General features: G+C 39.0%; 4 protein-coding genes across 5 annotated transcripts; 2 read left to right on the top strand and 2 right to left on the bottom strand.

The window, feature by feature from the left end:
- Positions 1-749: 749 nt before the first annotated feature.
- LOC148720655 (uncharacterized) lies at positions 750-1,607 on the bottom strand. Its single transcript, XM_088737657.1, has one exon. It carries the CDS (start codon positions 1,605-1,607, stop codon positions 750-752), a length of 858 nt encoding a protein of 285 aa, XP_088593783.1.
- A 2,704-nt stretch (positions 1,608-4,311) lies between these two features.
- LOC148720654 (sodium- and chloride-dependent GABA transporter 1-like) lies at positions 4,312-5,500 on the top strand. Its single transcript, XM_088739310.1, has 2 exons — positions 4,312-4,554; positions 5,374-5,500. The coding sequence occupies exons 1-2, from the start codon at positions 4,383-4,385 to the stop codon at positions 5,454-5,456; spliced, it is 255 nt and encodes an 84-aa protein (XP_088595436.1). The 5' UTR covers positions 4,312-4,382; the 3' UTR covers positions 5,457-5,500.
- A 159-nt stretch (positions 5,501-5,659) lies between these two features.
- Positions 5,660-14,332, top strand: LOC111338000 (sodium- and chloride-dependent GABA transporter 1). Of its 2 annotated transcripts, XM_088739308.1 has the most exons (6): positions 5,660-6,098; positions 7,775-7,884; positions 8,214-8,342; positions 8,551-8,650; positions 8,736-8,840; positions 13,992-14,332. In XM_088739308.1, exons 1-5 carry the CDS (start codon positions 5,924-5,926, stop codon positions 8,768-8,770), a joined length of 549 nt encoding a protein of 182 aa, XP_088595434.1. In that variant the 5' UTR covers positions 5,660-5,923; the 3' UTR covers positions 8,771-8,840; positions 13,992-14,332. The 2 variants fall into 2 exon arrangements, with proteins under 2 accessions (XP_088595434.1, XP_088595435.1); XM_088739309.1 differs by lacking the exon at positions 8,214-8,342 and having other exon boundaries at positions 5,673-6,098.
- LOC148720653 (glycine receptor subunit alpha-1-like) lies at positions 9,657-21,498 on the bottom strand. The gene is made up of 8 exons (XM_088739307.1): positions 21,290-21,498; positions 19,325-19,420; positions 17,901-18,007; positions 17,283-17,350; positions 16,141-16,432; positions 15,516-15,647; positions 13,948-14,303; positions 9,657-12,575 (listed from the first exon to the last, which is right to left on the bottom strand). The coding sequence occupies exons 2-8, from the start codon at positions 19,393-19,395 to the stop codon at positions 12,291-12,293; spliced, it is 1,311 nt and encodes a 436-aa protein (XP_088595433.1). The 5' UTR covers positions 19,396-19,420; positions 21,290-21,498; the 3' UTR covers positions 9,657-12,290.
- Positions 21,499-22,207: the final 709 nt, after the last annotated feature.

Here is a 22,207-nt window from a genome sequence, read left to right as displayed (position 1 = left end):
TGTGCTTTTAAAGGAAGAAAATGGAGCTACGTTACTGGTGGGAACATGGCAACGAGAAAAACAAGAGTAGCTCCATTTTCTGCCTTTAAAAGCACACACAACCCACAATTCCTCTGTTCGCTCCGACGATGGGCTAACGCTCGAAACGTCAGCTTTTGTAATCGTTACGGTGGCCAATTTACCATTTCAACTTTGGTGATATATCCAAATTATTTCGTTACCCCCAACGACGCAGCCCCAAACAGTTTCTTTCGAAACTAATAGCCTTTACTCATTTGTAAAGAACACAACTGAACTGGCGTGACGCGTTCGGTTCATTAGCAGTGTGACAAAGCGCGCACACTGCAAGTAGCGGTTACAGTTATCACGTCAGCCAATTGGAGTTTTCATTTGAACACACATACATACATACATACATACATAAACTTTATTGAAGTGTCAAGGTATTTAGCTAAAAGCTAATTGTGGACACTATAAATTAATAACATGAGTATAATATAAGATTAAATAGAGTATATGTAAAAATATTAAGGATATATTCTCAAAATATCATTAATATATATATAGAGCATCAATATATAAAATTGTTACAGACAATCATATAAGCAGCAATAGAATGTATACACAGAATTCCGAAAGTTAAAAGTCTAGAAAATTTAAATAAGACGAATTTAAATAGAGGGTAGGGGAGCACACTCCCAATACACCAGGCAACCACACAGCAAAAGCCACCATGCATACCCACCTCTTTAAGATGAGCATGCACAGCAGCCACACGTGCCATCAAGAAAGCGAAGCACATTAAGAGCACGCAACCCTCTCCTGAATGCCTGAAGACTGGTCTTACTGCGTAGTTCCTGGCTTATCTTGCCCCATATGTGTGGGCCTAAATATCTGATACTGTGCTTGCCATACTTAACAGTATTATAACTTGGAACAGGAAAATCACTTCGTAAGTTATAATGCTTATCTTCCTGAAAAAACATATTACATACATGCTCTGGAGCTAGTGAATTTTTAACCTTATACATTAAAATTAGTATATCTTGTAACCGTCTGTTCTTAAGATTAGAGAGTCTTCCCTTCTCTAGGAGTTCCTCATACGTAGCGTTTCTATCATTATATACAGCACGTAATGCCCATTCTTGTACCCTTTCTAGTTTTCTTGCATCAGATGCTTTGCAAAAATGCCACACTATGTGACAATATGTTAAGTTAGGTAGAATTGCTGATTTGTACAATTGTAACTTGGCTTCTCCTGGAATCATTTTTCTGAGACGTACTAGAACACCAACTTTCCTACTTGCCATTTTACATATATCACTTATATGAGTACTGAAACTAAGTTCATCATCTAGTGTTACTCCCTGTAACTTCAAGTCTGGTGATGATTTAATAACCTGTTCATCAATCTTAATATTGATAGATGGACTATCCTCGTTTTTGTTTTTCCTGCCTAATAACATTAAATTGTACTTGTCGTAATTTCCCTTCAAAAAGTTTTCTTTGTACCATTTTGATATGGTGTGCCCCCCATTAGTTAAAAGTTGTTCCACGCAGTCAACTGAATACCCCTTTACATACAGCTGATGATCGTCTGCGTACATTGACAAGCTTGCACTATATAGGTCATATCATTTTGAAAAATGTTCCACAGTAAGGGTCCAAATGATGACTCCTGAGGGCATCCTCTAATAGCATCCTTCAAACTGCAGGTGACTCCATTTAGTTAATTGACTCTGTTTTGTCGCTTGGAGAAATATGATTTCATCAAGCTGAGAGATTCCTCTGAAAAGCCATACGCCTTAAGTTTATTTATCATGAGTGATGGATGTAGGGAATTCAACTGATGCTTTACTCATGTCTGTTGACAGTATTCCAATAAATTGCTTAGAATCCACATCCAGCTTCCAATCTTCAGTCAGTTTTAGCAAAGTAGTTTCACAACAGTACTGTGTTTTTTTCTGAATGCCGATATGCAGGGATTGAGCTTGGAATCAATATGATTATTCACTTGTATGCTGATCATAGACTCGAAAACCTTATCTACTGTATTTAGCAATGTTATTGGACGATAGTTTCTTTCATCCGCGGCCGGTTATCCTTCTTCAGTGTGGACTGGACTCCACTCTCCTTTCATTCATGCTTGAGGCCATTCATCTTTCCTTATACACTCATTAAAAAGATTTGTTAAGGAATTTGCTATGCCACTTGAGGCTAGCCTTAACATTCTAGAAGACATAGAGTCATAACCACAGGCCTCTCTAACGTTTAGTTTCTCAAGGGCTAACTTAACTGCATTTCTACTGAGTGATTGAAAGTAGAAGTTCTTGAGGTTGCTCTTATTTGCATTGCACATGTTAGTGAGGCTTGGATGACTCGACAAATTGTCCTCATTTAAGCAATTGACACCTGCTCCACCTATATCATTGGCCATCGTAGAAAAGTAGTTTGCCAGAACATTTGCTACTTTTTCTTGGTCCTTCTCAATTCTCTCGTTTGCTTTAATGTGGATCTCGCCTATAGGCTACTTCTTATCGCTAAGAAATGGCTTGAAGGTTTTATACAACTCGCTTGGCTTAGCTTTAAGGTCATCTGCCTTTTGTTTCCAATATTCTTTGATAGATTTTCGTCTGTAGCTAGTAGCTTTATTTCTCCATATTCTCTTGAGCTCGCAGTTTTCCTCTGTTCTGCTTTGGGCATATTGCTTGGCAAATTTCCTTTTCATTTTGATTGCCCTTTTCCATTCAGGTGTCATGTATGGCACATCGACTTTACGAAACCTCACTCTCTTAGTAGGCATGTGCTTCTCTACTATGGTGTTGAAAAGGGACTCCCAAAAAAGATACTTCTCATCAAGAGTATTAAAGGTATCTATTACGTTCCATGGAGCACAAGATAAATCTTCATTGAGTTTTTCAACATCCAGTGTTTTAGTACTCCTAAATGTAACTACTTTTCTTTCATGCTGAGACACCCTATGCTTCATAATCCCATACACTAGATGGTGGTCACTCATTTCTGGATTTAGTACTCCACTTGCTTTAAAAAGCTCTGGCTTGTTAGTAAGGATCACATCCAGAAGAGTTTCAGATGTAGGCATAATTCTGGTTGGATCCTTAATTAGACACTCCAGACCATAATCGTCCTCTAGACTGAGCAAAATTTTCCCTTCTGTGCGTTCTGGTCTTAATCTGTCAAGGTTCAGGTCTCCCGTAAGTACGAGTGTGTTACATTCCATCGTAGCCCACATGCGCAGTGAATAGTCCATTTTACGGTTGTGTGCTTGGTTGCCAAGCCTTTGAACAGGAGGGAGGCTGGGGATGACCTTGTTATGATACAAACCTTGCTGCCTTTCAAATGTAAATCACTTTGTTATCATGCTAACTAGATAGGGGTCTCTATCATGACAAGGTCATCTTTAGCCTCACTCTGAATCAAAGGCTTGGCTACTAAGTACACAACTGTAAAATGGCCCATTAAATTCCTCTTCCAGTTTACGGTAGCAATCAGTGCCAGTTACTTTTGGGGTTCGATAAATACCAACAAACAACACATCATTGTTGTTTATTGTTGCATTTATGGCCAGAACTTCAAGTAATTTATACTGCTTAGGAAGCTTTACACGATGAGATACCATCTTAGATGAGAAATATGCCATCAGGCCACCATGACCCTTTTTTCTATCCTTCCTGTAGGTATGATATCCTTCAAGAGCCACCTGTGCATTGGTATAGGAAGAGTCGATCTTAGTCTCTGACAGAAAAATTACATGTGACTTCAATTCCTTGTTGAGTAATATCAGATCATCCAGTTTGATTTGGCAGCTATTGATGTTTAGATGAATCATCATAAGATCGGTAGTGTTCCGTTTCCTTTCTTGTATTATCCACGGTTCAGGTAAGTCATTGAACACTTGCATTTTGTGACTTTTTGTGTACGAGGCCATTGTAATACTCGTTTTGGTGATCAAATACTGCGCCACAGAAACTCTGTGAATAGTCAGGCCATTACCAGGTTTAAATGTGAACTATGTCCTGCATACAGCCAGACTCAACCATTAAACAATTAAATGACGAAAGCGTCATGTGGGAAAACAGAACAAAGAAAGGTGATAACTTGTGGGCTTAGCAATGAAATTAAGGAGGCAAATTCATCACAGAGTTGTTCAATCAATAAAAAATACGGTTTTTTAGTTGATTACATTCAACGTTCCGCCATAATAATCAGTTGATCAATGACATCAGAACCAAATTACCTCATTACATTCTATGACATCATAATCACTTCTCGGTTTGGTTTCAACAAGGAAGTACATTTAGTTTGAGGTGTGAGCTTGTATTTGTAAAATGTAGCACAAATTCTTGTGAGAAGTTGAAAATATGACGAATAAGGTTCAACCCGTTGTTATAAAGGTAGAAGAAAGCTCTGCTGTGAGCGAACAGCGAGAGAAATGGACCTCGAAAGCTGACTTCATAGCTTCCTGTATCGGCTATACCGTCGGACTTGGGAACATCTGGCGGTTTCCATACCTCTGTTACAAAAATGGCGGAGGTAACTTTATTAGTGTAGATATTTATCAGAGCTCGGTCTTTTTACTCAGGGATGTAGTTCAGATTTTCAAGTACACACTTTATTTAGAACCATTTAGTACAACGGTAAGCGCGTGAACATGAATCCTTTCGCCTCAAAGAGGTTACATCGCGACATCTAGTGTTATTTTGCAGTTTTTATCTTTATTAACACTGTTAATTTTTTTTAAGCTGTGTTTATTTTTTATACGTTTGGATCGACGCTGCTACCCATGCCGTGAACATGAATCCTTTCGCCTCAAAGAGATTACATCGCGACATCTAGTGTTATTTTGCACCTCGCGACACCATCTCCAATTGAAGTTAATCTACAAAATGCTAGTTAAGTAAGACAGGTACTAAACACAAAAGAAGCGACAACAAATCAGAAAGGAGACGCCAGATATTGCTGAGACCGTTAGTCTCGGAAATATCTAGCGTTTCCTTCAGTTCTGGTTTTTTCGAGTGTGGCCTATATAATTATAGGTTCTGCTTTGCAGGTGTATTTCGCTTCCAGTTATTCTATTTTCTATCAATTTTTCGTTTCGAATCCAGCCATGTTCCCTCATCTTGTTGTATATATACGTCTGGTTTTTCTCGGATGACCTCATCTCGGACAAGCAAGATATCCCACTTTACAGAGAAGAAGTCTAGGTTTAGTAACCTCTTGAAGCGACATGGGAAAACAGAAACGTAGTTAATATCATTTCATGAGTCTGAATTGGTTTATAACTACAAAGTAATACACTGGTTAATCACGTCCCTTTTTTTCGGTTAATACCTTGTTCATTCCTGTTCACAGGTGGCCTACTTTATGGTCATCTTCCCTTATATTGTGTTATGCATTTTGCTTGTTCGTGGTGTCACTTTGTCTGGTGCACTTGATGGGATCATCTTTTATGTCACACCAGACGTCGAAAAGCTCTTAGAGCCACAGGTGAGAAAGAAAATAATGGGCTCTGATACACACAGAAGCATTTGTCTATTTTACCGTGAAACCTCTCAGTTTTTATCTTTATTAACACTGTTAATTTTTTTAAACTGTGTTTATTTTTTATACGTTTGGATCGACGCTGCTACCCAAATATTTTTCTCCCTCAGTGTGGGCTTTGGAGGCCTGATCACCTATGCCAGCTATAATGATTTCAATAACAACTGTAAACGTTACAGTATACCATATACACAGTGCTTTCTTTTCAACACATCGCATGCTGCTTAAAATAGCTGGGCCACTGAGTTATTGCCTTTAATTCGTTCACCTATAGGAAATTTAAAACGTAAGACTCCACCCAAGGATAGATGTCACATTGTTTAACAAAATTCCTTATGAAAAATCTATCTCGGCCACTTGAATGTCACTTCATTGCTCATGTACACCTGACGTACTTGTGTCTGTTTTCAGGGACGCAGTTTGGGTATCGTGCATCAACTGCGCGACCAGTGTGGGCGGAGGGTTTGTTATCTTCAGTGCCATTGGCTTCATGGCTCACACCCTTAATAGGGAAGTAGCACAAGTTGTATCCTCTGGTAAGTTTACAACTCAGTGGTAGGATAAATATAACTAAAACATTGGCACTTTCAAAACTTGTCTTTATCTGCAGCGTCATGTGTACCCCTAAAGACTTCAGTAAAGAAGTAAACAGGATCGTGTTCGACTTTATTTGGAATCACAAACCCGCCAAAATAAAAAAGACTACCCTTTTCAAGCAAAAAACAGCTGGTGGCTTGGACATGAGGGATTTTTCTCTCTTTGATAAAGCACTAAAGTTAAACTGGGTAAAACGGTTATGCTCTAACTCGGATGCTCCATGGCAGTACATACCAAAATCCCTCCTAGCCGATGTTGGCGGTACAGAACTGTTTAAATGTAACTATGATTATAATCTCCTTGACCTAGACAACCATCTTCCTCCTTTCTACAGAGAAATCATTTTTTACTGGCAGGACATTGCAACGACCACACCTAAAAATAAAACTGAGGTTCTTTCACAGCCAATCTGGAATAATCGATTTTTAACTGTGAATAAGAAAACGGTATTCTTTCCTCATTGGCATCAAGCTGGAATAAAACAAATCTCGGACCTTTTTGACTCCTGTGAGGGTCAATTCCTTTCATTTAATTCTTTTCGCAATAAATTCAATGTAAAATGTAACTTTTTGCAATATTATAGTATTCTTTCTTCTATTCCACAAAATTGGAAAAAAACTATTGCAAGAAAATTCCCAAGACCCAGTTACGCCTCCTACCTCAACCTGTTCACTCTCATGTAAAGCAATATACAGTATCCTGCTTAACCTCGAAGATCTACCGCCACCAACTTCTGAGAAAAAACTTTTAATGTCTGGCATCGAGAAAAGTGACTTGAACAAAATCTACCTCCTACCATTCAAAGCCACGAGAGAAATTAAATTGACAATGTTTCAATACAAAATTATTCACCGAATTTTACCAACGAATAGCTTGTTACATAAAGTGAAAAAAGTTGCATCGCCCTCCTGTCCCTTTTGTCCATCTGAGCACCAGACCGTGTGGCATTTGTTTATAAACTGTAAGCAAGCAAGTTCTTTTTGGAATAGATTCCAAGAGTGGTACTCAACCTCTAGTAATATGAAACTGTCACTGTCAGAACTGGAGATTATGTTCGGAATTATTCGCTGTCACACCTACTGTTTAGCCCTCAACCATCTCATTATTCTAGACAAATATTTTTTATATGTTAACGCTTTAAATACCATAAATTGCCGTTTCGATGATTTCGTCTCACTTGTGCGCGACAAAATTTATCTAGAAAAATATATTGCTGTCACTTGTAATAACGAGAAGGAGTTCAGGAACAAATGGAAATTTTTTCTGTTGTTATAAAATTGTTACTCGACAATTAACATGCAAACAATAATGTGGTAAATAGATCAACTGTAATTAAATTTGACTAGTGTAACTGTATTGTTATATATGTATTGTAAGTAGTGTAAGTTAATGTAGTTTAAACATGGTGTAAAAAGTAATTATAGTGTAAGTACATGTGTAAGTGTAATAAACAATGCTGTATTAAAAAAAAAAAAAAAAAAAAAAGTTTACAACTCAGGGTGAAGTCAGTCTCGGCCTTGATTAAGGATGGAGGGGAGGGGATATTTTTTTAAGGGTCTCATAGCCTTTATTCTGATATTGAAAATGAAAGAAGTTTGTTTTCATCAAATTGTAGGACATGGTCTTGGCTTTGTGGCTTATCCTGAGGGGATCGCTCAAATGCCAGCTGCACCTGTTTGGGCTGTGATGTTCTTTATGCTCTTCACTATTGGACTTGGGAGTCAGGTTAGACAAATTATACCCTCCCTCGTATATAAGTGCATTTGATCTAATTATTATACACAGAGATCTGGGATCTGACTGAACTGGTGTCTTAGTGACTTACTGACTGACTGATTGATAATTTATCTGTCTCGCGGACTGACCAAATTAGTGACTGATTGACAAAGTGTCTGACTCACTGGCCCACTGATGCTCTTATTCACGGACCCGTTGTTTGGAAAACTGCCTAACTCACTGACACTCTGACCCACTGACTGACTAGGTAACTGACTTATTGACAGTTAAAACCAGCAACACTAGAACCACATCTTATCAACGTTTTCTATACTTAGTTTGTGTTTACAGAGACGACCATCGCGGCTGTGATGGACACAATTCCTAAACTTCGTCCCTATAAAGGAAGATGCCTGTTCATGCTTTGTCTAATTTCCTATCTAATCGGGCTCTATTGCGTCACTAAGGTAAGTTAAGATAAATGGGCTCTATGCATCTTGGGACACACGCTTAGAAATAACAACCACACCTTTATTGGAAGAAAATAATTTAAATCAAATAGTGTGTTTATTCAAAGATTGATTTCACAGAGCCGATACAGGAAATTATTTGGCAGAGTTCATCTTTGAAGAGTTCGTATCATTCCTCTTTTTTTTTCTTCTTGCTTTCTATTAGGGAGGAATCTATGTCCTGAACATATTTGATAGCCAAAGTGGAGGCTTTTCTTTGATTTGTGTGGTTGCTCTCGAAGCTGTTGCCGTCAGTTGGGGATATGGTGAGTATTCTTATTAGAGCATCAGTGCTATATATAAATGTACCCGGGACGCTAAACTTGTTCACTTTTTTCTTCTTTTTACAAGAGTTGATAAACTCTCTGAAAATATCAAAGACATGATGAGAGGAAACCCAGCAACTACTTCGTCATCTGCTGGAATTGGAAGTACATCACTCCTCTTGTTGCAACGGTAAGGCCATGCATCTGTGTTACATAAGTCCTGCTCCATTCATACGTACACCGGAGGAGTGGTTAGTTGATATCTTGAAAATCTGATAGTGTCGTAAATCAAAGTTTTCATTTGGATATATCAACAAAGTTGAAGTGGTAAATTGGCCACCGTAACGATCACATAAGCTGACGTTTCGAGCGTTAGCCCTTCGTCGGAGCGAATTCGAATTCGAATTCGTCGGAGCCCATTCTATTATCAAATTTTCTTTTATCGAAAAATTTCCTCTTGTTCGTTTTTAGTTCCTCCCATGTTGCTCTTCTCATTATCATTTTTTTCTGAAGTTTTTAAATAAAGAATCTACCAAAATGAAATCATCATTTGTGAGAAGTCTGTAGTTATCTGAGCTAATGTTCTTGTAATGTTCTTCTAACACAATTGCCTCCCCGTCAAGTTTTAAGTTTTAATTTATCGGGGCAGACTTCTCCTTAAACATGACTATAACGCACTAGTCATTATTTACAGCCTGAAAGGGGGGAGGGAGCGGATAATTTTTTTTAAGAGGGGGGGTAACACTGATTGTTTTCAAGAGGAACGAAGGGGTATCTGGAGTTTCCAACAAAGGAGAAACATGGGACTCTAGAAAATTAACTGCCGATTACCTACCGATGAGGGATCGAGGATCATAAGAACATTGCAGAGCCTTGGGAGGGGGGAGAGTTAGGTAAATTTTTCTGTGACTCAACTGAAGTCCTCCGACCTCCTTTCCACCCTCCCACCCCCCCTTCAAAAGTGATAATTATTGATCGATTCCTTGTGCCTCTCATAAGACGAGTATTTATAGGTTTAGTTTTTAATTTCTTATTACAATTATACAATTATCAAATATTCGAAATTATTTCTAAAAGCTGTGCCTCCATTGTACCAGCTATGCATAGTGATGTACAAGGTAAGGGTAAATAGTGCAAAAATGCAGTACTCTTCACGCAGTAAAATTATCCTTATCGAAACTGTTGATGATGTCGATTTGTATCAAAGCTGAACTTCCTTATAAGTACTATATCTTATTAGACGTTTTGTTGCCTATCGCTGAGTACTTTTACGAGTTGTGCAGTATTTTGACGAGCCGGTAGGGCGAGTCAAAATACGAGGAGTGGGTGACTGAAGTATGCGAAGCGGAACGGAATGGGTGCGTTGTCGTGTTGCTGTTTCTATTTTCTTCAATAAATGAAGAAATTACCTGGTTGTATGGCTGTTTTTCTTCATTCGTTTCATCTAATAAACTTGGATCTATATTTGCCAACCATTCCGACTCTTCGTCGTTAAAAATTCAAATATGATTCAAATTGTCCGCCATTTTTTATTCGTACCTTCAATGTAATTCTTCGCTTGCGCGATGCGAGAAAACTTGTCTAACCGGTACTCTGGAGTACGAATACCGCGTGATATTTGTACTTATCTATGGTGTTATTTTTACTCGAACATGTACTCTACGGAGTGTAGTTGGATAATAACTATATGTTATTAGTCGACGTTTTATTGTGTAGTATCGCTGAGTATTTTTACGAGTTGTGCCGTATTTTGACGAGCCGTAGGGCGAGTCAAAATACAAACAACGAGTAAGTATACTCAACGATACTACACAACAAAACGTCTAATAAGAGATTCATTATCAAACACGCCAAATTGTTATTTCAGTGCGGGCGAATTTCGCAGATATTTCTGGAGTACAAATATCGCGTGATATTCGTACTCGTCTCGTGCATTATTTGTACTCTACGAAGCACAGTTGGATAATAATTAGTAAATAAACCCCTTCAGGCGGCTGGTATGTCGGCTGATAATGTCCGCGGCTGAGAGATTGTTCGAAAAATGAATATTTGGCCGAGAAGCGAAGCTTCGAGGGCAAATATGAAATTTTGAGGACAATCTCTCAGCCGCGGACATTATCAGCCGACATACCAGCAAGCCAGAACGGGGTTTATTTATTTATTTCATAGCCCTTCCATTAATTTTTACATCGCAACTGCGCGTAAACACAGTAAAAAAGCCAGTGGTGATCTGGCGAATGCGCGTGATTGACGCAAGCAAGCAAAAAAAAAACCAGTTTGGTTTCTTTCTATGTAAATAGGAGAACGGAAAAGTTGAAACTCTTGTGTTGACTGTTTCTTTTTCACGGAAAAAATTGGAGGACAAATATCGACGCGGAAGGGGGTTATTACGTGATAACTGTCCCGTGATTTTGCACCACGTGACGTAAAGTAACCAATAAAATCGCGCCAAAATTAATGGATGGGTTATAATGTGTAATATCACTAGGTTATTTTGAGTAAATGTATGTCACTTCAACTTTCGGCTATACAGCGCTTTTCGATTGAGCGTCCTAAAACCAAAACATAAATAATTGCAATGGCTGATCAGAAGAAAGGAAAGTACCCTTAAACAATCAACCAAACTGCTTAAGGCGCCAATATACCTTTGAAACCCATTAAGAACTCAAGTTAAAAATAAGCAAACTACCTAACGCGCGGGAAAGCGCAGGCGACCGAAACGTGATTGGTTTAAAATTTACTTCTGATTGGTCGAGAAAGTTTTCTGGACCAATCATAGAGCGAAGTAAAGCAAAGCAATGCAATCCTGATTGTTAATGACTTTACAACTGGCTAACCTTCACCTAATTTCCATGAATTAAAAAAAACCTTAACTCCTTACCAAAGCCTTTTTGATTAATAACACTAGCGTTGTACATAAGCGTTGTGAATACTGCAACAAGCAAGGAAAAGTGAATAAATATCTAAACCTTCTTATAAGTAGTCTTGATGTCACCAATTATCGTTATTCTTATGATGCAGCTATCCACTATGTACGGTGAAATGGTGTTTTTGATCATCGAAAATATAGCATTTCGACGACGTTCGCCTCTGTGGCGGGCAGTGGATAGCCACGATTTTATTCTTAGGTGAAGAAATTTCGAAAGTGGCGACACCAAATGAACCATGTGATTTCTGTCACAGTCCTTCCACGACCGATATTCGCTCATGCTCCATCCTAAGGGCAAGGCTACCAACAATTTCTACTTCTGAGTGCAAGCGCAATCTCTTAAAAGAACTTAACTTGTTCTGTTGCTAAGAAGTGGTAAACAGATCGAGTAATGGACATAAGTAAAAGGAGGATCCTAAACCAGTTTACATAATGCATATATCCTCCATTACACTCCGTACCGTCTTTCAACTGAAAATCATGAACTGTATACTTAACAGTATAGATTGAATAGTTCATGCGTCAGGAGTTGAAAATAGTTTTCGAAAACTACATGTGTAAAAGTACTTTTTATAGTACAGATTCCCTTTCCTCTCCTAGTCATGTCTAAAGCTCCACAAACGTTGCATGATTTTCTGCTTCCTACGCAAAAATCTCAGCGACCTTAAGTTGACCTCAAGTTCTCCACTTTCCCCAAAAGTGATTTTATTTTCAGGTACTAAAAGCTAACCAGTACACTAAGTTGAAAATAGCAAATGATATAGGAAACATATACCGACAGCACTTGTTGGTTACAACACTGAGATCAGTTTTCATGTCTTTCGGCTGGTAACAGGCAACGCAGCACGTTCTCAGCCCGTCAGTACATTGAGTGTTTTGTTCGGCGCGGTTCGGATTCTCTGAATGGCTCACCAAATGAACGTGGCCGTTAGCATCCGCGACGTAGTTTGGTTGGAAACCATGTTTACATTGGAACACTATTTTGTTATTCTGAGGCTAAAAGAAGAGAAATGGCATATCAGTGCATTCGGATTGTTTAAGAAACGTTTTTTATAGTTGAAACCGCTCTCTTCTTAACATTGACTCATCGTGGTAAACTCAATACAACAGATTAAGGGAGTGATAAAGAGATTAAGATTAATCAAGAGCCCATTACCCGGAGCTTCCAACTTCCATAATAACTCTCTGAGCCAACCCTGTCCCATATCTTTCTATTTTTAGAAGCACCTCCCAGGGCGGTTTCCGCGGGTATTTTTATAATAGCCAATCATAAGAGAGCTGTCGTTTCTATTGTGTTACGTCTCTATTGTGTCACTTGCAGGTCGCACGAAATTATTTCAATAATGGAGGAAGGCGCGGAAAGATTAAAGAACCCCCGCAAATATCTCAGTTCTAAAAATAAAAAGATACGGGACAGGGTTGACTCAAGGGTACAACTGAGATGGAAGCTCCGGATAATGGGCTCCTGGATGAATTTAGGTTTATACTTTAGTTTATTGAATGTACCGCATTAGCTTAGATTATAGCTAAAGACATTGAAACTTAAATCAAGTTGTTATGTTATGTTAAGAACGGAAGGAAAGAGACGAGGGAGAATGTAGGGGGGAGAGAGAGAGAAGGGTGGTTGGAAGATAGCAAGTGGGGGAATGGAAGGAAGGAGAACAAAGAACGAGGGAGGGAAGGAGGACCAGTGGGCAGCAAGAAGGGAAGGGGAAGACTGAGGATATAGGTAAGGAGAGATAGAAGGGGCAGGTAGAAGGGGGTGACGGTGGGTGGAGGGAGGGAAAGATGGGAAATGAAAAGGGGGAGTATAAGGGTTGTGGGTAGTAAAGAGAGAAGGAACGAGAAGAGTGAGGAGGGAGCTGAAGGGAGTGATGGGGAGAGGGTGGGTGGGAAGGAAAGAGGGAAGGGGAGGAGGATAAAGAGAGAGGTTGGGAGAGTAGCCGGGAGTAAGGAGAGTAGGAAGAAAGAGTGAGGGTCGAGGAAGGGAGGGAGGGAGATAGAGAGAGAAAGAGATGGTAGAAGGTAAGAAGGGATAACCTCGTTCCCAGGGCCTTTTTCCCTTAGGGGGTGGGGGGGGCCCACCCTTAACTAAGGGAAAAGGCCCTGGGAAAGAGGTTGAGGAAGGGAAATACATAGAAAAGGTTGGAGTGGGGATGTGGGTGGGTGGTTAGGAAGAAGGGAAGGAGAAGGGTTATTGGAGGGAGAAAGGGAGGTAGGGAGGTAGGAAGGAAATTAAGGGCAACTCAAACTCGTTCTACGGCGCTTTTTTTACCCTACAGGGCTCGATTATCTAAAGCCTTACAGTATGACAATTAGCCAGACTTTTCGGGCAGGAAGATTATTCTAACTTCTAATAACGACCTACCTTTGTTTTTTTATCAGCGTCTGCTTTCCTTTGTTCTTCTTTAGATCGGAATCTATAGACAAGTAAATCTGTGACCAGCGTAGAGAACACAAAGATGAATGAGCCAAGGAGATACCAGTCGATTGCTTTCGCGTAACTGACTCGGGGCATGGTGGAGTTACTCGACCCCAATAGAAAAACGATCGTGAGAATGGTCGTAATTCCCAAGGAGAGTCGTTCCCCGATGTAATATCGATCCATCCAGAACGAGATCCAGCTTAAAGAAACCATCACAATACACGGAATGTAGAACTGAATAAAGTAAAAACCCATGCGACGATGGAATGTGAACGTCACAATCAAGTTTTTGTAAACGCCTAAAATAAAAAGTTTAATGAGATGGTTACTATGCAATTAGCGTCATTGAGTTAATGACGTCGTTAAGTTTAAGAAATTTTTTAAGTTTGAAGCGCCGTAGAGTAAATGACATTGCTAAGTTTTAAAAGATGTTGTCAAGATTAGGAAGTCGTTTGGTAAAGACATCCCGTAGTATGGGTTACTACGCTTCTAAGCCGAGAGAAAGTGCGGTCTATTTCTTGATCATACTACGAGGGCCCTGATTGTTCAAAAACTTGTTATTTATTCCACCGTTAAACCCATAGAAAATTTAAACATTTTGAGTTTATTTTGTAAGAGCAATAGATTGCAGAGGCTCATGATTTATGAGCTTTTCTTGTTTTCCCCTAACATGCCAATTGGGATTTACGCTGGTAAACTGATAAAATCACCAGAAAGGCCCTGACACAAGCAACGATAACACACACAAGCTCTCCCCTAGCTAACTCAAATTCTTGAGCTGAATAACTCGCGGACGTCGGAAAAACACTGCAAGTGGGATATGGTTGCATATACCATAGTTAGTATTACTACTAACTATGCATATACCACCTGCGCACCTGCGCATACCAATTCCCCTGCATCGCATTATCAATAGAAAAACTGGAAATACCTTCCACTGCATGTATAAAAAAAATCCTTTTACGAAAAAACAGGCTTAAGTTCAAAGTCCGTAGAAAAATGCATTAAACTTGTTAAATCAAGCGCAATATTTGGCTTAAAATAATAATTCAGGAACTGCTAAAAAATTTCCAAACAAAGAGAAAACTGGTTTCGTACCCAGACCTTCCACGGTCAAGCGGTTACACATTTCAGTCACAGTCACACAGTAAGACCAGGGTACCAGATTAAGGGTGACACATTTGCGTGAACGAAAGCTTAAAAACTACTCCGAAAGTGTCCACGTCAGTTTCTGGTGTCAAAGTCAGAGTCTTTTGAAGTGATTGCCTAATATGGTAAAATCACGTGTGCCACGCGTGAATGAAAAATGAAGTATCAAGAGGAGAGAGGAAAAGAAAATTGTACTTTGAAATATACAACATAGAAAAAAAAGAAAATTCGACAGCATGTTCATTTTTGCAAAAATTTAACTAATGCCTCTTGGACCTATCCTCGACAACAAATACTTAAGCGCAGGTCTAAGCAGCGGCGCGAATTCTCCTTTAAAAGAGAAGCAAAGAAGCCAGCCAAACCTGAAACATAATTAGCTTTTTTAGTCTCCACTTCGTGTTTAACCACATCAAATTCAGCTAACTCTTCATTGAACAGAGTAATGGACTCCTTCTCTTTCCACCTAAAGTCCATCTCTTCAATGGTATGACGAACTGAGAAGAAATAAAGCGAACGAAAAATATTTCAGCATTTATTACGCGTACCCAACGCGATAAATCAAAGTCTGTACTAAAGCCGAGTGGCCCGTGCAGCCTGACATCATTGTTTTCATAATATAAAGTCACGAGGAGTAGAATTACACCCCCCCTCGTTGGATGAGTGCTATTCCATCGCAAGGCTGCACCCCACCTCTCCCATCATTTCATCAGGCTTACTCATTTACATTACTGGGTGGAGAGAGGCATTGTGAGAGTGTAGTGTTTCACCAAAAATGACCCGGCCAGGTCTTGTTGTACCCTGACCTCTCGACTCAGCTAGCTCTTGTTTTACCCAGACCACTCGACCTGAATAGAAGCGCACTGACCATTAAGCCACTGTGCGTCTTACAGCCTACCGCATTTGAGGGTGGGGGGGGGGGGGGAGTGAATGTAAGAAGCCGTAGCAAGATAATTATTTCAGATTATGGTAAAAGCAGCCTGTACTTACAACTTTCCAAAGTGAGATGACAACGTTGTACATCCATTGGAAATTTAACAAGATCCATTTGACATGCTCCAGCAATCCTCACATAGGCAAAGTAGAAGATTTGGCCCTCGGAGTCAATTAGGGCCAATTGATTGGACGGAAAAACTTCGTAGTCGTTAGCATTTGTTATATAAGTGTCTGGAAGCCAAATACGTTCAACGTCTGTCCCCCCGAGTGCTAGCGTGGCTTCGTAGCGATGTGCAAGCCTTTTGTCAAACCACTGCTGGCGGAAATAAACGTACACTTGAAATTCCTAAAAATTTGATAAGAGGATTATCGTGAATAATTGAGACCTCATAATCTGGAACATGCTACTCGCATGGTGAGGCGTTCTATTGAAAAGTGCAATGAACCCTTGGGTCAGAGGTTTGAGTTCAAGCCCAGGCCACGTCATGGTATAAATTTTAAAGAAAACCTCTCCAAAATGTTATTTAGCGAGGGTGGGGGGTGGGGGAGGAGGAACGTGTAATACCAGTATCCTACCCAGAGGAAGTAGAAGTACTCTACTCTCATAACCAGACCTTCCACGGCAAAGCAGTTTAGTGACACGATAGGGCCTGGGTACGAGATTAAAACTACTCCAACTCACTTCAGGTCAATGCAACCCGGATAAGCTCTGGCAGGTAGCACCTCAGGCTCATAAGCTAAAATTACAATCGACATCAGATAACATGACCCCTCACGAACTCGGCCCTTGTGCTTACTCGAACCAAGCTCCATTTCTCCTGGATTACGGTCTGGTCAGTATTTATCGTCGAGGAAGGAGGGGGAATTCGGAGGATTGTAGTTGTGTCACGATAAAACTTTCTTAATTCCCACCACAATGCATAAGGCTCCTTAGTATTCTAATGAGTGACGTTGACCCCCCCTGAGAACTAAATGATCCCCCCAGAATCTTCCCTTCCCCCCCCACTCAGGCGATGTATGATGACCGGACCCTCACATTCATACATTTGCTGACTAATTTAAATATCGTGCCCACAGACTAAGACTGCTTTAAATTGACATTTTATAATCCTACTAATACATCGAACTCCCATTTCTTCCTTCAAGGAGCAATTTATCGGAAATAAGCTTGACTCCTTTTTATTAGAAGTACTCACCATATTGGATTCTTTGATTTCACTGAATGCTTTGATCGCCATGCTGACGTTTACTATCTCTGGGGGACCTGTAGGAGATGGTCATTGGTCTGACGATAGCTTATGTTTTACGTATAGTCTACACGAAGGCTAGTCGGACGAAAAACCAAGGAATAAACTAATATCAAGATCCCTCGGAACGGCTCTAAAGATAAAGTAGTCTCTTGATCCTTCGAAACGGTTCTCTAAAACACTCTGCTACTAAACTGTAACACTATAGAATGACTACTAATTGGGGATAAGATTATTCGACAAAGAGTGTCACCAGGTCGCTTACGTTATGCGACAACAACAAACTGTTATTAGGTAATTGTCTTTGCTATTGCAAGTTTTTGAACACCTTCCACACGGTTTTTGGTAATCAAAGTCTTTTCAACAGTCATCGAGTGTCGCTATTCATTCAGTTTCTTTATATCCATACAATGAAGAGAGCCAAAGCAAGTTGAAAACAAGTTGAACGCTTGGTGTGTCACCAAATCCCTGCCCCACCCCCCTCCCCACTTGTCTAATTTACACACAAATGTCTGTCAGCCTAAAAGGAGAGTTGATTTGTAAGTTGTATAGTTATTATCAATGTACCAGTTACGTTAGGCCTGGTCTTTTTGTCGTAACATCTCTTCCTCAGTAGTTTGTTGAGGATTGCTGAAGCATTGGCCGCCTCTCTTCGAAGGATAGACGGGTTTTCACTAACAAAAGAGCATACAACGAGTTAAAGAGGTGTACATTAGAGTAGTTTTCAAATGAGGGTCTAAAAAAATCCCGTTTAGCATTGGTTTTGCTTCAACGCGTTCCTTGATTGGTCTAGAAAATTCGCGCCAATCTCTAAACCAATCAAATGCTAGACCAAAACAAATGAAATTAGAGACTAAAAGAATTAATCCTCGATTTCATTAGTTTTGCTTCATTCCGTTCTGTGATTAGTTTAGATAATTCCAACCACTACCTCGACCAATCGATCAAATGCAATACTGAAACCAGTTAAACGCAACTTAGTTCCCTGCCTTTTCCCGCGCTTATGACAGTTTGTTGGTTTTTATATCGAGTTCTCATTGGCTGTTGTAAGTATTTTCCTTCGCCTTGATTGGCTGTTGTGACCACTTGATCTTGTGATGCTGGAGCTACTCTGTACGAAGCCAGGAGAGGATAAAGCTATAAAACTGCATCTTTCTTAACCAATTTCCCCTTACAATATCAAAGCATTATCAGCTAAGGAGAGAGAGGGAGGTAACAAAATGAGAGAAAAATATCGTCTAGGGTTGTTGTTTCATCGAACGCAAGTTTCACATATCTACATTTCCAGAAAAGGACTGTGGACAGTGTGGACATCCACATTTACACCTTTACATCAGTGTACATATTCTCCACACTTTTCTACTCATTTCCTATGGAACTGACAAGGAGAATTTATTTATCAATCAATAGCTTCTTTAATTGGCGATCATTTCCGTTATTCTCGTGATCTTAATGTGTGATTCAGCAGTAAAATTTTAAGGATAAATTAGATATGCGTCATTCTCAGAGATTTTTGAAATGAAAGGATAAAAAGATATGAATACTTAAAAAAGTATGCAATAGTTTGTATTATTAAAAAGTATATTAATAAAGTTATAACACAACCTCGTTTTGAGATTCAATAAAGTTACTCAAACGTTCCCAAATTGTCCTGAATGCATGGACGCTGTCATAATGAAAACAAATCATTGATATAGTTGCACGGGCATGTCTCGTGGCTCGGTAAATATCCGCCACTATTAATCTCTTCTTAGGTGAATGATTGTTAATTATTTATTTCCGTTTTCACTTTCCGTTTTCAAGTACGCTTTCTAGACCTTTCTTTCGAAAGCTACAAATTTCAAGTTCGCATTATTTTTTACTTAATTAACTTAGACTCGGCCCCCGAGCGTTGTCTGAGAACCCTGATCTATTAAATGTCAGACAGGCAATCAAAGTACACACGGTTTCTCTTGGAGGACTGACCACACATCATCTCTAAAGGTCCCTACCTCGGTGATGCTTTCATTGGAAGCAGGAGCAATAAAAGCGGCCATGTTGACATCAATCGTAGTAATGCCATCGTGAATATGTTGGTAGCATTAAAACTGTAAAAAGGAAGAAATTATAGATGAATTCAAAACCTAATTTCTAGCGAAAATACTAATGAAAGGTTGATATAGCAAGAAAATATTGCGGAGGACAGAACACACACATAACCAATGTATTCTCTAAAAAGTTACGAGCCGCCAATATGTCGATGAGAAAAACGTAATTCTTTAACTAAGCCTTTTAACCTCTTGGAGTGATTGACATCTGATGTCTTTTTACGATATCACCCCTGAATCACATAGAAAGGTCATATGAACAAAGGGAATGATCACCAACTAAAGAAGCTCTTGATTGTTAAACAAATTTTCCTTGTCAGCACCTTAGGAAATTATAGAGAACAGTATGGAGAATACAGATACTGATGTTAGGTTGTAAAGGGTTAAAGGTAGAAAAAAATCTTTCAAAAAAGAGATGATAATTAGGAAATCTCCAGTTCAAAACTAAGCCCGACAATGCAGACATTATAATTTGGATATATCAACAAAGTTGAAATGGTAAATTGGTCACCGTAACGATTGCAAAAGCTGACGTTTCGAGCGTTAGCCCTTCGCTCCGACGAAGGGCTAACACTCGAAACGTCAGCTTTTGCAATCGTTGCGGTGGCCAATTTACCATTTCAACTTTGTTGATATATCCAAATTATATCGTTACCCCCACCGACGCAGCCCCAAACAGTTTCTTCAGAAACTATCAGCCTTTATTCACATGCAGAAATTTTACTTCTACATTGGAAAGCAGATCACAGACTACGTTTATCCTGTGATTTCTCTTTCATTTCCATTCGTTTTGAATAGTTCAAGACCTCTTTGTTACAAAATGGCTGACTGATAAGCTGGTCCATTCCCCTAACCTCCACGCGTCGCGTTCTATCGATATTCGAGGAAAAGACTTGACTTTTTTTTAACATGTTTCATACTTTCAAGGAGATCTAGATTAACTATTACTTAGTTCTAGGACAAAATACATTTGGAACTTAAATGTATATTTAGCTCTTATTCTAAATCAATTATTTAAACTTCTGAGTTCAAAACAGTATCTCTCTCCTCGAAAGTATGAATTTGAAATGAATGATACAGAAGAAAACCTGTTTTATCATGGAGTTCAACTCTAGATATAAGAAACTGGCTGAGCCTAGCTGGTAAGATTTCAGAAATTGAATGCAACACTGATTTATGTTAAAACGAACACAACTTGGGCTTATTTATAAATAAAGCTTTTCAATTAGCATTTGGATTTCGTTCATAGAATTTTTGAAATGTCGATATTGTGAGTTGAAAGGTAAAATGTTTTTCGCAAAATCATCAAACCACCGACCATGGAACTTTCAGTGGTGCTCGCAGTTGACAATTTAGAAGAAAGTTTTACTTCTCCCTTTCAAATCAATCTCTCCACGCTGAAAATCCTTAGCTCAGAGACCGCGGATTAAAACTAGAAAGAATTCCTCAAGGCAATCTATTCAGTACTTTCGTCACCAAACAACTGTACGTATAATAAATCTTTGCTTGAAATTTCTGTTTGTCTCTTTGACTTTTCCTTCCTCGTTCAATTTCAGAGAGAATACCATCATCCTAGAATCCTTAAAACGCATCAGCTATTTTAATATATGAAGCTGTTCATGAAATGGCTCCTTTCTCGATTGATTTCTGTATCATTTTAGAAAAAGTCACAAGAAAATATTCACCTTCAAAAAGTCATTGTACTTTTGTTATGATGCTATCGTTCAATTCGATCTGCAAAAGCGAGATTTTAAATTGGAAATCCCAAATTGTAAGGGATGCAAACGTTTGTTCTATTTTTCCTTTCAATTAGGAGAAATTTTTTTTAGAATCTGAAGTTGCATATGACAACTAAGTTACAATACTTACCTATTTCTCACAGCTGGTTACGATTGAAATCCGTGTTAGAGGTAATTCGCCGGTAAATACGTAAAAAAACAGCCCTGTATACCAGCGCAGCTGGCTTCGATTGCTTACTCATCGCGTATTCAAAGCTGGATAACAGAAACCCAAACGGCTTATCACAATACATCAAATTACAGACCAGGCGACAATGTTAATGGGCACGTTTCTTCAAAAAAAAAAAACGAAAACGCCGTGTGCCTTTAACACTGTGCGGTGCAGTGACGTTAGTATCAAGCAAAAAAAATGGCTGAGATTTACAGAGGAATAACAATAACACTGAATATTACTAACAAGCATAAGATTTACCCAAGCAGTTTAACCTCCTCGGAAGTGGAATGTAAACAGTCTATTAGTTTTAAGATTACGCTTTCTGTTTTGAACACAACGAAGCTTTATCAACTAAAGTGGATTTTTTTTTGCCAATATTTGTCTCTCTCTTTTTGGGATTGGTGTTAAAATCGCTGATTACAAAGTGTTCATCTTTCGTCGATCAGTTTAAGGATGGAAAACGGACGTTTTATGATTCATCTGTTCTAACCAACAATTCACTTATCTCTCGCCATGCTCTGGTGAGTTCAAATACTTTTAATTGAGCCCTACGGAGAGTGTTTAATAATTGAGTCGCCCATTGCAATTTTTCTTCACTGAATAATGTTGAACTTCCTCTGCTGAATAATATACCACGGTTTGCCTTCAAGGTTTTATTAATAAACCAGATTTTGAGCCGGGTGAATGTTTCAAAGTTTCAAAATGAAAAAAAAAAAACAGTTCTGATTTGCAGTGAAGAGTGGTAATAACAACATTATTAAGAAAAAAACAGCATAATATTTTGACCAAAATTTGCAAAAACGATGATTTAACGTAACTGTTCCTATCTCTTTT

The sequence above is a fragment of the Stylophora pistillata genome, chromosome 11 (assembly GCF_964205215.1).
Source record: "Stylophora pistillata chromosome 11, jaStyPist1.2, whole genome shotgun sequence".
NCBI classification, from domain to species: domain Eukaryota; kingdom Metazoa; phylum Cnidaria; class Anthozoa; order Scleractinia; family Pocilloporidae; genus Stylophora; species Stylophora pistillata.
The sequence above is the reverse complement of the archived record's forward strand: the minus strand, read 5'-3'. Positions and strand labels throughout refer to the sequence as shown.